The sequence below is a fragment of the Budorcas taxicolor genome, chromosome 10, assembly GCF_023091745.1.
Source record: "Budorcas taxicolor isolate Tak-1 chromosome 10, Takin1.1, whole genome shotgun sequence".
NCBI lineage: Eukaryota > Metazoa > Chordata > Mammalia > Artiodactyla > Bovidae > Budorcas > Budorcas taxicolor.
The window spans coordinates 10,518,395-10,533,701 of NC_068919.1; the positions used below are offsets into that span (position 1 = coordinate 10,518,395).

A 15,307-nucleotide genomic window follows, 5' to 3' on the forward strand; every position below is an offset into this window, starting at 1 on the left:
GGATTCATGCTGAAGCTCCAATATTTTGGCCACCTGATGCAAAGAACTGACTCGTTGGAAAAGACCCTGATGCTGGGAAAGATTGAAGGCAGGAGGAGGGGACAACAGAGGGATAAGATGGTTGGTTGGCATCACTGATTGATGTACATGAGTTTGAGCAAGCTCCAGGAGTTGGTGATGGACAGGGAAGCCTGGCATGTTGCAGTCCATAGGGTCACAAGGAGTTGGACACCACTGAGTGACTGAACTGAACTGAACTGATAGTTATGTATAAATATCCATCAGTTCATACCTAAACATGTCTGAAAGTTTTCTTTCCATATAGATCTTGTACACATTTTATTAGATTTATACCTAAATTTGTCTTCTTTTTTGGGGTGTGCCAAGAACTGATGCTTTTGAACTGTGGTGTTGGAGAAAAGTCTCTTTAGAGTCTCTCAGACTGCAAGGCAGAATCTTAACCACTGGACCTCCAAGGAAGCTGAGTGCCGAAGAATTGATGCTTTTGAACTGTAGTGTTGGAGAAGACTCTTGAGAGTCCTGTGGACTGCAAGGGACCAGACTCACCAGTCCATTCTAAGGGAGATCAGTCCTGGGTGTTCTTTGGAAGGAATGATGCTAAAGCTGAAACTCCAGTACTTCGGCCACCTCATGCGAAGAGTTGCCTCATTGGAAAAGACTCTGATGCTGGGAGGGATTGGGGGCAGGAGGAGAAGGGGACGACAGAGGATGAGATGGCTGGATGGCATCACTGACTCGATGGACGTGAGTCTGAGTGAACTCTAGGAGTTGGTGATGGACAGGGAGGCCTGGTGTGCTGCAATTCATGGGGTTGCAAAGAGTCGGACATGACTGAGTGACTGAACTGAACTGAGACTGCAAGGAGATCCAACCAGTTCATGCTAAAGGAAATCAGTCCTGAATATTCATTGGAAGGACTGATGCTGAAGCTGAGACTCCAGTACTTTGGCTACCTGATGGGAAGAACTGACTCATTGGAAAAGACCCTGATGTGCGAAGATTGAAGGGGGAAGGAGAGGGGGATGACAGAGGATGAGATGGTTGGATGGCATCACTGATGCGATGGACATGAGTTTGAGTAGGCTCTGGGAGTTGGTGATGGACAGGGAATCCTGGCATGCTGCAGTCCATGGGGTCGGAAAGAGTCGGACACAACTGAGCAACTGAACTGAATGTAAACAGTGCTGTAGGTATGATATAAAAGGTTTTTTATTCCAGCATTTCATTACTGTTTTATTAGAAAGCAGTTGGCTAATTGGCTTTTATACTAGGTTAGCCTAATTTGTGGAGAAGGCAATGGGAACCCGCTCCAGTACTCTTGCCTGGAAAATCCCGTGGACGGAGGAACTTGGTCTATGGGGTTGCGAAGAGTTGGACATGACTGAGCAACTTCGCTTTCACTTTTCACTTTCATGCATTGGAGAAGGAAATGGCAACCCACTCCAGTGTTCTTGCCTGGAGAATCCCAGGACAGAGGAGCCTGGTAGGCTGCCGTCTATGGGGTCGCACAGAGTCGGACACAACTGAAGTGACTAGCAGCAGCAGCAGCAGCAGCCTAATTTGTGGTCAATGCTATATGTCAGCCCTATATCCTGCAATTTTCCTATAAGTTCTAGTCATATTTTTTTGGTTCTTCTTTCGGATTTTCTATATATACAGTCATGTCATATGCAAATAAAGGCAATTTAGTTCTTTTGAATGCAATCCGTATACCTTTTATTTGTCTTTCTTATTGCATTCAGTAGGATTTCCAGTGTGGTATTGAAAGGAGTGGTGAGAGATTTGTCTTTTCCTGATCTGTTAACAAGAAAGCTTCTAATTTGTTGTGATTGAGTGATGTTAGCTGCTGCTGTAGGGGTTTTGATGTTATCCCTCAAGCTCATTATGGCACACAGCTAAAACTCTTGAATTTATAACATAAAAAGTAACCAGACTACCCATAAGCTGTAAAATAATCTCAAATTAACAGAAAGTTTATTGTATTTTTATTTTTCATTACTGTTTTCATGGGTCAAGAGCTGCTTTGTAAGAAAAGTCAGACTATGGGCCAGTAAAGAATTCAATGAATAAGAATGCCTCCTATTATCACTATCGGCACCTACACTGTCTGCTTGTTATTAGATTCCACACTTAGAATGTGTTTCTTATTACATGAAGATTGTGGATTCTAATAAAATGCCAATACTTTTGTGAATGGAATAGCTAATTAGCTTCTTAGAATGAATGAGTGTCAAATCCTTTCTCAAAGAATTTTATGTGGCAAAGATGAGTAAAAACGAGGAAATTGGTATTTGGGGAAATCTCAAAGATAAATGTCATCTACCTCATGTTAGTAGTTTTGCCTACTACTGACTTTGGGTGGAATACCTCATTGTAGGAGAACGAATCCACCTTTCTTTAACATGCAAAGCTAGAGGAAAATGAAAGTTGGCTTAGATCAAATCTAATTTAAAATCACCTTTATCAATCTACAGATGCATACACAGACACACAAGTGTATAGCTCATAAGTTTTAACTTTCATGAGATGAACATTTGCATGCAACCAGCACCCAGGTTGACACAGTGTTAACAGAAACTCAAAGCACCTTGTGTCACCATCTAATAAGTATCCTCTGTTGCTGCTGCTGCTAAGTCGCTTCAGTCATGTCCGACTCTGTGCGACCCCATAGACGGCAGCCCACCAGGCTCCTCCATCCCTGGGATTCTCTAGGCAAGAATACTGGAGTGGGTTGCCATTTCCTTCTCCAATGCATGAAAGTGAAAAGTCAAAGTGAAGTCGCTCAGTCGTGTCCGACTCTTCGCGACCCCATGGACTGCAGCCTACCAGGCTCCTCCGTCCATGGGATTTTCCAGGCAAGAGTGCTGGAGTGGGGTGCCATTGCCTTCTCTACCCACCCACCAAAGGGTCGATTGAGTGATTAATACACACCACTCCCTGCCCAAAGGGTAGATTATCTTCATTAAATGACTTGCCGGTAGCTAGCAAGGAGTGGAAATAGGGGGCGATATTCAACTCAGGCCTGTTGATTTCAGTTGCAGTAATACTGTGCTCTATGAAAAGTCCATATAAGCCCATTAGTTCATACCTGAACATGTCTGAAACTTTGCATTTGGGGTCTTTTAGATAATAATAATGTCTGACTCTGGATATATCTGCTAACAGACCAGCAGTATGATTGACCAGTTGTATTTCTGAATTTCAAATATTTCTGAAACTCCAACTATTTGTTTATTATGTTTAGAGATGCAGATTCACAGTTTGAAACGCTGAGTATCTTTTAGATAACTTAATTTTTTCTCAAGTACTAACCCCTGTATGCGTTAGATCGTACCCTCTAAGTACAGAAAACTGTTCATCTTTGAGACAAGGCCTTAGAAGATCCTTTGTCCCCAAGAGTTCTGTGGCCTGTATCCCAGCGTGGAAAGGTACATGCCCACTCCCATTCCAGGTGGTTACCACATGTGCATATGACAGTTTTTCATTCCTTCCTTCTGCTGGCTCAGCTTTGTAAATGGAACTGAATACAGAGTAGGGGTGAGGAGCTGGAATAAGTTCTTGCCTCACTGTGTCCTTGAGCCACTCTGGGCTTTCCTCTCTAAAGGAGAGAATCTGCCTGGGATCTTTATTTCTTTTAATAAACTCAAGTCATATCTTTTCAAATTTTCCCATCTGGAAACCTTAAGCATTATATAGGGCAATCTGGACTGCCTGACTTAACCTACCAATAAATGGCTTTTGCAGACTCTCCCAGTGAGAGCCCTCTAAAGGGAAAGGGTCTTCTTGACTTGCCACAAGAAGAGATGGAAGAATGTTCATCTTTACTCACCCTTGCCCCACCCTATCATGAGTCCAGAGACTGATTTCTATACAGAGGATCCAAGCCACCTAACCAGGAGATAAAGCCGAAAGCCGGTCTCTGTTGTATGTGATAGTGCCTCCCTCTGGGGAAGTGGTTGGCCGTAGTAGCACTCTTCAGTGCATTCCATCAGTGACAGCCACATATCTGTCACTTGACCTTCAGCAGTGAGGCTGTCAGAAACACTCCTTCTAGTCTTTAACCTCCTGCCAAGAATTCACTTTCCTTCCTCTAGGAAGAGGAATTCATGTTTAACTTGACCAACATTGGGTGGATGATAGTGTATTCCCAGTTTGGGATTAGGGAATGGGGAGGAAAAATGAATGAGATACTAAGACATAGATTTGTAGCAGGAGGAACAGGTTCAATAATAGTAGACATTTGCAGAACACCAGGCTTAACCTATATATAATATCTAAATTACTAAGTGGTTATTTTTTATTTTTAAGGTTAACTATTAATATTTGAGTTAGCTAGAACCACAAATGTGAAATATTTTTCAGTTCAGAGAAAATATTATTTTACTTTGCAGAGTAAACATCTTTTAATTGGTATTACATGTAGAAAGTGAAACAAATTTCATTTCTATTAAAGCTAACAGTGTTTCATGCCACCACACATTGCTTAACATATCATTCTTTGGAGTAATACAGCATATATATTGAGAGAACTCTCCTTTTTTTCTATTAATGATAAAATACAGTGGGACACATCATAATGGAATTACTATTAATTTTTTTTTTTAACCAGAAAAGAGATAAATTACATGATGAAGAAGAAAGAAAAAGTGCCTGGGTTAGCCAAGAAAGACAGAAAACACTGGATAGACTTCGAAATTTTAAACAGGTAGTGAAAGTGTGGTCAATTTATTATTGTTCATTGCTTTTTAAACAGAGTTACATATATATTCCTATTGTAACATCTCTTTTATGAGAAAAACTTGATTTTCCTTTTGTTATTTAGGAAACAGTTACAGTCATGGCAGTCTTGGCTCACCCTTTCAGCAGTATAAGAGGAGTAGTCAGGACCTTTGGGAAGTCTGGATTCCTCTTGAGTTTAATAAAAGTTAGCTAGTAACTAACCATCCACTTCAAGCATCAGCTTGTTATTAATTCTGTGCACATCAGCCTGTGGTAATAATCTGACCACTGGGAGAATTAGAAGCTGGATCAGCATACATGAGAAAGGCTTTAGCAGGTCTCTTGCCAAGCTCATCCGTGACTCCAGAAACTGACACTGCAGCAGCTGAGCATTTCCTAGGAATGCGCTTAAACTCAGTAGTTTTAGTTCTTAGCAGCTACTTAAGGCCTTACTTCTCCTCTTTATTCTGAAGTATCTCCTTGCAGGAGAAGGAGGCTTTTGATCAAGTGAAAGAGTGAGGTGGGAATGGGATCCTTAACAAAGGGATAAGCCTTGTATTAAAAAAATGTTGTTTACCAAATGCATTATGGCTATGTTTTACCATAATAAAAAGATTGGAGCGCTATCAGTACTCCTAACAAATTTTATCGTTTTCTTTTTTTTTCAGTAGGTTGATTCTCTTGTCATTTTTTTAATTTGTTTTTTTATTGAAGAATAATTGCTTTACAGAATTTTATCATAAAATGCATATATTGTTTTCCGAGCTTTAAAAAAAGTACCACTTAACCATTTAAGAATGTTAATGTTTTAATTTTTGTCTGAGCATTTGGAAAATACATGTAAGAAACTAAGAATAGTTTTTTTAGCAATAAAATAGCATATATATGTTTGACATCATTTGTTTTGAATTTTACCTGCTAATATTTTTCCACTTAAAGTAGTACTTTTATTACTAATGGTTTTTCTGTAGGGATTTGATAAGCGAATAAGAGAGTTTAGTGATAATTTTTTGTAAAGTATTACATTTTAATGTTTGTTTTTCTGTATATCTTTCCCTGAAAAATCACAAAAGCTCTAAAATAACACCTTGCATTAGATGGAGAAAATAAAGTCATTTGGTCATAAATTCTAATCTAACGAGTTACAACTTCTGATTTCTTAGAGATACCCAGGCCAGGTCATACTTAAATCAACCCGATTGCGACTGGCTCATGCAAGAAGAAGAAGTACAGCCAGTCCCGTGTCCTGTGAAGACCAGTGTGACAGCCTGCCAGGAGTGCTCCAGGTCGAAGAGAAAAGGGAGGCAGTGGACGAAGGAAGGGCCAAGCTCAGGTCATCACAGGCAGCAGACGCCCAGAGCCCCACCCCACCTGAAGGTCATCCGTCAGCACAACTTGAAGCCACCTCATCACTTCCCAGCGGCTTTACTGCTGAGCTGCCTGCCCCTGTGTCTCGTCCACTGTTGAACACTGTTGACTGCAAAGCAGGCTCTGTCCCAGTGGGGCCACTCCCACCCCCTCTGCCTCCCCCGCCCCCCCCGCCCCCCCCGCCCCCCCCACCGCCACCTTTGCCCGTGGGTCAGGACGGCGCCCCCGAGACCCTGGAGAAAGGCCTGCCCCAGATGGAAGGGAGCGAGAAGAGGATCCCAAAGTCAGCCAGTGCCCCTTCAGCACAGCTCTTCGACAGCAGCCAGCTCGTCAGCGCCAGGAAGAAGCTCAGAAAGACGGCTGAAGGCTTGCAGAGGAGGAGAGGTAAGTTAAAAACGCCGAGTTCATCTGTTGACTGAGGCATATAGTTAAAGACCATTTTTGTCCTCACAGTTACAAAGCTTTTTTAAACATTATATTTTTGAACATTATTTGATAGCAAACAGGTTCTCAATGTCTCACCTTGGCAGAATTCTTACCAACCCATGTTTGCAGATGGGTGCAGACATGAATAAATGTGGGCCTGCTTGAGCTCTTAGGCATGTTTTAAAAATTTTATCTTTTGACTTGATCTCTTTGGTAACATATTTTAGGTGGCTCCTTTAATGTTAGAATCTGATTTTAAATCTCAGAAATATAAGAACAGGGAAGCTGTCTGGTCAGAATAACATTGGCAGATTCATGTAACATTTGGCTACATATTTATTGAGGACCCTGGCATGTTGTTGTATAAAGAAGCAAAGAAGAAAAGGGCATTTACAGATGCCTTCATAAAGCTGTTTTTGAAACAGTGAATAATTTTGGCCCTTAAGGAGCTTTAACTTTCATGGAGAGACTATTTTTTCTGTGTATTAGATTTTAATCTAAGAGACCATCCAGTAGGGTACTTGTTACTATAACCCAAGTAGAATATCATATGTGAAGGTTATTTTAAAAGAAGAAAATCATCACCATAATGAGCCAGAATTTAAGTTTCTTTAATTAAATGTGCAATCCAGTCACTGTCTGAATTTAGATTGGATTTTTGTATTATGGAAACCCTTTCGGAGTCTCAACCATAATATTACTAAAGATCATCCCCGCTCAGCAGCTCCCAGTCTGCTCTCTTCTCTCACACAGGAAACAATAGAAGTACTAGTAATGCTTGACATGGAATTTGAGTCTTGGAACTTTTTTTTTAAACAAACATAATTAGTATCCCCTGTGTTCTGACAAAGTTCTGTCCATGCTTAATAGTCCCTTCTATTGATGTGCTTTCAGCTTCCTGGGCTGTCACAGTACTAAAGTCTTAAAAGTTATACAGTTCCCCACTCTTAAGCGCAGTCCTAACTAGCTGTTTGTTTTCTTCCGTTTTCTAAAGTGAGCTCACCCATGGATGAGGTGCTAGCTTCCTTGAAGCGTGGTAGTTTCCATCTGAAAAAGGTTGAACAGCGAACTCTGCCTCCTTTTCCTGATGAAGATGATAGTAATAACATCTTGGCACAAATAAGAAAGGGGGTAAAATTGAAGAAGGTACAGAAGGAAGTCTTGAGAGAATCCTTCACGCTTCTGCCTGACACAGACCCTCTAACACGGAGCATCCATGAAGCTCTTAGAAGAATCAAAGAAGCATCCCCTGAATCAGAGGACGAAGAGGAGGCTTTGCCTTGCACAGACTGGGAAAACTAACAAGTAAATGGCCTTACTTTTCTTCAGTAGCATTCAGTATACAGCTTTTATGTTGGATGATGAGGTCTGTCATATTTCATTGCATCTGAGGGTTATTGTTTACTATATAGGTCAGTTAGAGCCTGGATCATAAATTTGTAAACTTTAAGCTTTACTTCTGTAGTTTCTGGAAACATAACAAGAAAAAATGCTTTACAAAGATGTTGCTTTGTAAATGCTGTTTTTTTAATATCCTGCTCATTAAACATTTTTTCAGTATAAGCTATAATGCAAGTAAAAAGGATAGCCTTACTCTAGTAAAGTGATAGGCTTACTCTAGCTTCAAAAAAAAAATAGGAAAAGCTTTTTCTGACTTAGATGTTTCAGTTGCAAACTGTTATGCATATTGAATCTTGATATTTTGTTGGTTTCCCACAAAGGACTCTAATTGCATTGTCTAATTATTTAGCTTTCTAAGCCTTTAAAGTTTATCATTTATGACTTATCATGATTACTGCATTATCTATATAAAATTGTATGAATATCTTATTGAGTTAACCCTGTGGGTGTTGGTATTCTCCCAAGGTAATAGAGTTTTCTCAAGTACATTTTAATAAGGTAATTTGTATAGTTATTTGGCACAAATTATGCTAAATATATAGAATTGGTAAAGATAACACAGGGGTTTCCCAGCTGGCACAGTGGCAAAGAATCTGCCTGCCATGCAGGAAATGCAAGAGACACAGGTTCAATCCCCGGGTCAGAAAGATCCCCTGGAGTAGGAAATGGCAACCCGCTCCAGTATTTCTTGCCTGGAAAAATCCATGGACAGAGGATCGCAGAGTTGGACACGACTGAGTGACTGAGTACACACACACAAAGATAACACATGCTATAAATCAAATAGTATATTGAACTGGTATGACCATAGCTGACATGCTTGTACAGATATGAAATATGCACGTATGTTCTATTAATCATTATGTTCTCTTGATGGAATGCTTCTATAGTCTTCACTAAAAAGGGGGAAGTAGGTGAGGTAGAGGAATGAGAAACTTACCCTTAGCACAGTTACTTTAAGAATCCCGGTGCCAAATCCTAAGAATTACCAAGAGAGCTTATTAAAAATGCAGATTCATGGCCTTCATTCCCAAAGATCCTGTCAGAGTAGAACTGATATATACGTAGTCATACATGTGGATTTTAAAGACTTACTCCAAAAAAAAAAAACAAACCCCAAAACAGAAATTGTCATTAGTTCTTTAAAAAAAATATTGATTAGATGTTGGAAGATACTATTTTGGATATGTCAGAATATTACTAAAAGCAGTTTTATCCTTTTGCACTGTCAGAAAAATGTTCTGCTTCTTCACTCCCAACCCTGGCCCTCCCCACCAGCACCTGCCCCAATCAGCAGCTTGACAAAAGCATGAAGACTCTTGACAAGTGGCCGTGTGTAATCTCAGTGTGTTCTAACCAGCATTTGACAGTAACACCGTCCTGCTATGGCCATGTGTCTTGGGACTGGCGGCATCCTTTTCCCCTGTTAGGTGTGGAGGCCTTAATTAGTAGTCACATGCTGTTTTTGGATCCCAAAATAATTTCAAGTTCTTTGTGCTTGTACATATGTATGCTGTGCTTTGTAAAGGAATGTGAGCGTGTCCACTCATTGTGTGAGTGTGTCTAGAGACTCAGATGTGCCTGATTGGGAACCATCCCCACACTGGGTGATACAAATTGTGTCCCACTTCACAATGCTTGCTACCCATTCCCTTGTTCCCTTTAGCATGTAGCCTCTCAATAAGCTGCTAAACTTATCCAGAAACTACTGTGTTGGCACACTGATTACATAATCCCACAGCTAGAACCTCACATAAGCACGCATTTCACATATTCAAGTGGCTTTGCTGCTAATTACCTTATATCAGGTGTTAAGAATATGCCCATAATTGATTTGTTGTTCAGCTGCTAAGTCATGTCCAACTCTTTATGACTCCATAGACTGCAGCACACCAGGCTCCTCTGTCCTCCACTGTCTCCCAGAGTTTGCTCAGATTCAGGTCCATTGAGTCAGTGACGCTATCTATTAGGCCGGTACAAACGTGATGGTGGTTTCAGACTGTAAATTTTAAATCATAACTAGGCTTCAGTTCAGTTCAGTCGTTCAGTCATGTCCAACTCTTTGCGACCCTGTGAATCGCAGCACGCCAGGCCTCCCTGTCCATCACCAGCTCCCAGAGTTCACTCAAACTCACGTCCATTGACTCGGTGATGCCATCCAGCCATCTCATCCTCTGTTGTCCCCTTCTCCTGCCCCCAATCCCTCCCAGCATCAGAGTCTTTTCCAATGAGTCAACTCTTCGCATGAGGTAGACAAAGTACTGGAGTTTCAGCTTTAGCATCATTCCTTCCAAAGAACACCCAGGACTGATCTCCTTTAGAATGGATTGGTTGGATCTCCTTGCAGTCCAAGGGACTCTCAAGAGTGTTCTCCAGCACCACAGTTCAAAAGCATCAATTCTTCGGTGCTCAGCTTAGACACATTATTAATCAAAATAGGAACCATTACAATCAATACGTTTTTGGCAATGAGAAATAAATTTGTTTATTCCTAAAGTGTAAAAATCCTTGCTTTGGGATTTGATGCTCTTGGGAAGCCTTTTCCCTGCAAAAAGTTGTTGAGATGCTTGAAGAAGTGGTAGTAGGTCCACGAGAGGTTAGGTGAATGTGGCGGATGAGGCACAGCTTCGTAGCCCAATCCATTTAACTTCTGGAGTGTCGGCTGTGCGATGTGCAGTCAGGTGTTGTCGTGCAGAAGAATTGGGCCCTTTCTGTTGGCCGTTGCTGGCTGCAGGTATTGCAGTTTTTGGTGTACCTCTTCGATTTGCTGAGCATACTTCTCAGATGGTTTCAGTGGGATTCAGAAAGCTGTAGTGGATCAGACAGGCAGCAGACCACCAGATACATTTTTTGGTGCAAGTTTGACTTCGCAAAGTGCTTTGGAGCGTCCTGTCAGTCTAACCACTGAGCTGGTTGTTACCAGTTGTCACAAAAGTTTCTTTACACTCTCAATCCAGTTGAGAAGTGGTTCATTTTATTGTGTAGAATAAGAGAAGATAATACTTCAAAAAATTTTTTCTTTTTTTTGTCAGCTGATGAGGCACCCACTTCTTGAGCTATTTTACCTCTTCAATTTGCTTCAAATGTCGAATGACTATAAAATGGTTAATGTTGAGTACTTTAGCAACTTCTCATGCAGTTGTAAGAGGATCAGCTTCGATCTTCTCTGTAAAACTTCTTGACCCACCACTGCACTGTATGTTCGTTAGCAGTTCCTGGGCCAAAGGTGTTGTTGATGTTGTGAGTTTTCTCTACTTCTTTATGACCCATTTTGAACCTGAATAAGAAAATCACTCGAATTTGCTTTTTGTCTAACATCATTTCCCTAGTTTAAAACAAGTAATGTCATTAGCAAAAAACATAAAGCGAGAAATGTGCATTAAAATGATATATAACATAACCACATTTAAGAATGTATTCCAATACCAAATGGTAAACTTCAGCAGTGCAAAATTGCAATTACTTTTACACCAACCTAATAACCATCCTCATCCTTGTCCCCTTTGTCCTTCTGCCTTCCGTCCTCTCCCAGCATCAGAGTCTTTCCCAGTGAGTTGGCTCTTTGCATCAGGTGGCCAAAGTATTGGTGCTTCAGCATCAGTCCTTCCAATGAATATTCAGGACTGATTTCCTTTAGGATTGACTGGTTTGATCTTGCAGTCCAAGGGACTCTCAACAGTCTTCTCCAGTACCACAATTCAAAAGCATCAGTTCTACAGTACTCAGGCTTCTTTATGGGCCAACTCTCACATCTGTACGAGTACTGGAAAAACATAGCTTTGGCTATACAGACCTTTGTCATCAGAGTGATGTTTTTTTTTAATAGGCTGTCTAGGTTGTTGGCAATTTGATCTCTGGTTTCTCTGCCTTTGTAAATCTAACTTGTACATCTGAAAGTTCTTGGTTCATGTACTGTTGAAGCCTGGCTTGAAGGATTTTGAGCATTACCTTGCGAGCATGTGAAATGAGTGAGGTGAGGTGAAGTCGCTCAGTCGTGTCCGACTCTTTGCGACCCTGTGGACTGTAACCTACTAGGCTTCTCCGTCCTTGGGATTCTCCAGGCAAGAATACTGGAGTGGATTGCCATTTCCTTCTCCAGGGGATCTTCCCGACCCAGGGATCGAACCCAGGTCTCCCGCATTGGAGGCAGACGCTTAATGAGTACAGTTGTACGATAGTTGGAACATTCTTTGGCACTGCTCTTTTGGGATTGGAATGAAAACTGACCTTTTCCAGTCCTGTGGCCACTGCTGAGCTTTCTGTATTTGCTGACGTATTGAGAATGCAGCACTTCATTCTTTAGGGTGTTAAATAGCTCAGCTGGAATCCCATCTCCATTAGCTTTGTGTGTAGTGATGCTTCCTAAGGCCCACTTGGCTTCACCTCCAGGATGTCTGGCTCTAGGTGAGTGACCATGCCATCATGGTTATCCAGGTCGTGAAGCCATTTTTTTGTAGTTCTTCTGTGTATTCTTGCACTTCTTAATCTTAATCTCTTCTGCTTCTACTAGGTCCTTACCTTATGTTTCTGTCAATAGTGAATAATCCTTTGAAAGTTGCCTAGAATCTTCCTGTTTTGGTTGATTGTTCATGACTGATACATAGTATAATGTTAAGAGGAACAGTGAAATACTGCCAGAAAATGCATGAGCTGGAACAGCTGAAGACTAAATGTATCCTACGCCAGAAGCAAACTATAGACTAGTTGTAATCCCTTCCAGTTGAGCAGCCATTGATAAAGGGCTATGTGTTACTGCCTGTGGGTGGTCTTAGTCATTTTTAAAGGGTCTGAATTTTTAGGTACTTTTTCTACAGGTGGCTAAAAAGCTATAATTTGCATTTCCTATTAATTGGTTTCTTTCCTATAGATTTAAAATAATATAATTGTGTACTTGTTTTTGAAGAACTAATTTCTTAAAACTTTATTAAGTTAAAACTTAAGGTCCTGGACATGTTAGCTTCATCCTCCTCTAAAAGCTCATCTTAGATCTATCTAGCCATAGGTAACAGAATCCTTGAAAGGAATTTCTAAACATAAGGAAATACATGTATTTGAATCGATTTTTTTATTATTTGTTTTGTTTCCTGTAGAGCCCTTCTTAAACTTAGGAAATAACTTTAGCAATGTTGTCCAATAGAAATATGTGAGTCAGATTTAAAAAGTTAAAGATGATGGGGGAGATTGATTTTAGTAATATTTTACATGATATATTCAGTATAAAATTCCACAGTGTAGTTTAGATTTTTTTTTTTTTTTTTTGGTATGCATCTTTAATAATAGCACCATCTCAGTTTGGTTGCCAAGTATTCATTGGTTAAATTAAATTGCCATACCATAACAACCACATTTTGATTAATGGAAAAATATTTTCTACAAGATTTTCATTTAAACCAAATTAAAATCAATTTCTCAGTCATACTAGACACATTTCAAGTGCTCAAAAGCAAGTGTCAGCTTTTATCTGACAAACAGGTCATATATATATTTCTCATGTGTCGTGGATCAGTGCATGAGTCTCAAACACAACTATTTTGAATTTTAAAAAGTGCTGCTGCTACTGCTAAGTCGCTTCAGTCATGTCCGACTCTGTGCGACCCCAGAGACGGCAGCCCACCAGGCTCCCCCCGTCCCTGGGATTCTCCAGGCAAGAACACTGGAGTGGGTTGCCATTTCCTTCTCCAAAAAGCCCTGCTAAAAGCATCCATTTGAAGACCAATACTAACGCTGTCATCTGAATCTCATTATGAAAACTCTCTCTGATGTACTTAAAGATGCCTTTTGATAGTTCTTATTATACTGTCAGTTTATGAGGTAAAGATGTTAAATTTTACTTTTCTTTCTTGTGTATAAGTTTTGACATGAAAGTGAACCTAACATACAATCTTTAAAAACAACTCTTCCCCCAGCTTTATTGAGAGTAACTGGCGTACATCACTGCATAAGTTAAAGGTGCACAGCATAATGGTTTGATTTACATATATTGTGAAATGATTGCCACAGCAAGTTTAGCTAACCTCCATCTTAAAAGAAAAATATTCTCCTTGTGATAAGAACCCTTTTAACAACTTGCCAGTGTTAACTATAGTAATCTTGACATGCAACCTTTTAACAGTGATTAACATCTATTATTTTGTGTCTCAATTTTATTTGATGTTTCCTTTACATCATCTGGTATAAATGGTCATTTATAATGACCAAATGGCATAAAAAGGCCATTTAAAAGAAAAAATCCATTATTCATGCTGGATTTTGCAAAGATATGGGGGAACATAATACACAATGACTTTCATAGGCCATTCTTTTTAATATATACTGTATTACTCTGTACACAGGTAACTCAACAGAATGAAAAAAACACCTACAGTTGAACATTGGCTCTTGAAAAATTGTAAACATTTGGTTCCACGATTGGATTCTATTAGATCCAAAATGTATTGGCTCAGTGGTGTGAAAAAGGAAGCACAACGGGCAAGTTACCACTTTTCCAGTCATTCCAGTAGATGGTGGTTTACCTGAGTTTTAGATGTGCAATATTCCTGACTGCAGTGAAGAAACGGCCTCTGAAGATTCCTGTTTTTAAGCACCTTCCCCACCTGTCCACCCGTTTACATCCTTATAGTGGCCAGTAAAGCTCGGGGTCGCTATGAGTTGGAAGAAACACTGGGTTGACGGATCTACTGTGAGCTGTGTTGAGACTGCTTTAAAATCTGTCGTTCAGTGCACTGAATAGTCACCTGCCCAAGATACAGAGCTTGTTCTGTATCAGCTTAAATAGTGTGACCCTCTGAAAAAGAAGTTAATTGTGATAGCTATAGGGTAGGAATTGGAAGGATCAGATGGAAATGCACTGACAATTCCCACATTATTCATCTCCAAGAGATTTTCATAAAGATGCTCAGCAACATCTGAAAAGATACACGACCATGGAGATACACCTATAACTGTGTTTACCACAACGTGATACATTTAACATGGCATATTTTTAGAAGCCCACACACGTAACAGTTTGTAAAGTTTCAAAGTAACAATTTCCATGCTTTTAAATAGCTCTTCATAATTGTGAATTTATAATAGTTTGAATTTTATGTGCAGCTTTGTTTATGAGAAGCAATACTTTGTAATTTGATAATATTTCAAATTATTTTTAGCCTTTTCGTTTGAACTATTGCTTGATTACTGTAACTCAACATGACTTTCCTATTGAGAATCAAAAATTAGGATTCAATAGTAGGGATGCAGATCTTAAGTCCTTCTAACACAGATCATTAAAGTTTTTATTTTTATGTTCCACAGTGGGAGAAAAACATGCTCTACAAATGTGCAGAAAGTAGACAGGCAGAAAAGCCTCTTTGTCTGGCATTTCACACTTCAC

The 15,307-nt window shown here is 40.0% G+C and overlaps 1 protein-coding gene across 1 annotated transcript in view; it reads left to right on the forward strand.

Annotated features, from left to right (window-relative positions):
• The window catches only part of JMY (junction mediating and regulatory protein, p53 cofactor), a 71,857-nt gene extending 56,816 nt beyond the window's left edge, over nt 1-15,041 (forward strand). Inside the window, exons 8-11 of the mRNA XM_052646725.1 lie at nt 4,631-4,726; nt 5,904-6,492; nt 7,529-7,839; nt 14,268-15,041. Coding sequence (XP_052502685.1) covers nt 4,631-4,726; nt 5,904-6,492; nt 7,529-7,836 — 993 coding nt within the window. The 3' untranslated portion in view covers nt 7,837-7,839; nt 14,268-15,041. The remainder of the gene's footprint in view (nt 1-4,630; nt 4,727-5,903; nt 6,493-7,528; nt 7,840-14,267) is intronic.
• The last annotated feature ends 266 nt before the right edge of the window (nt 15,042-15,307 follow it).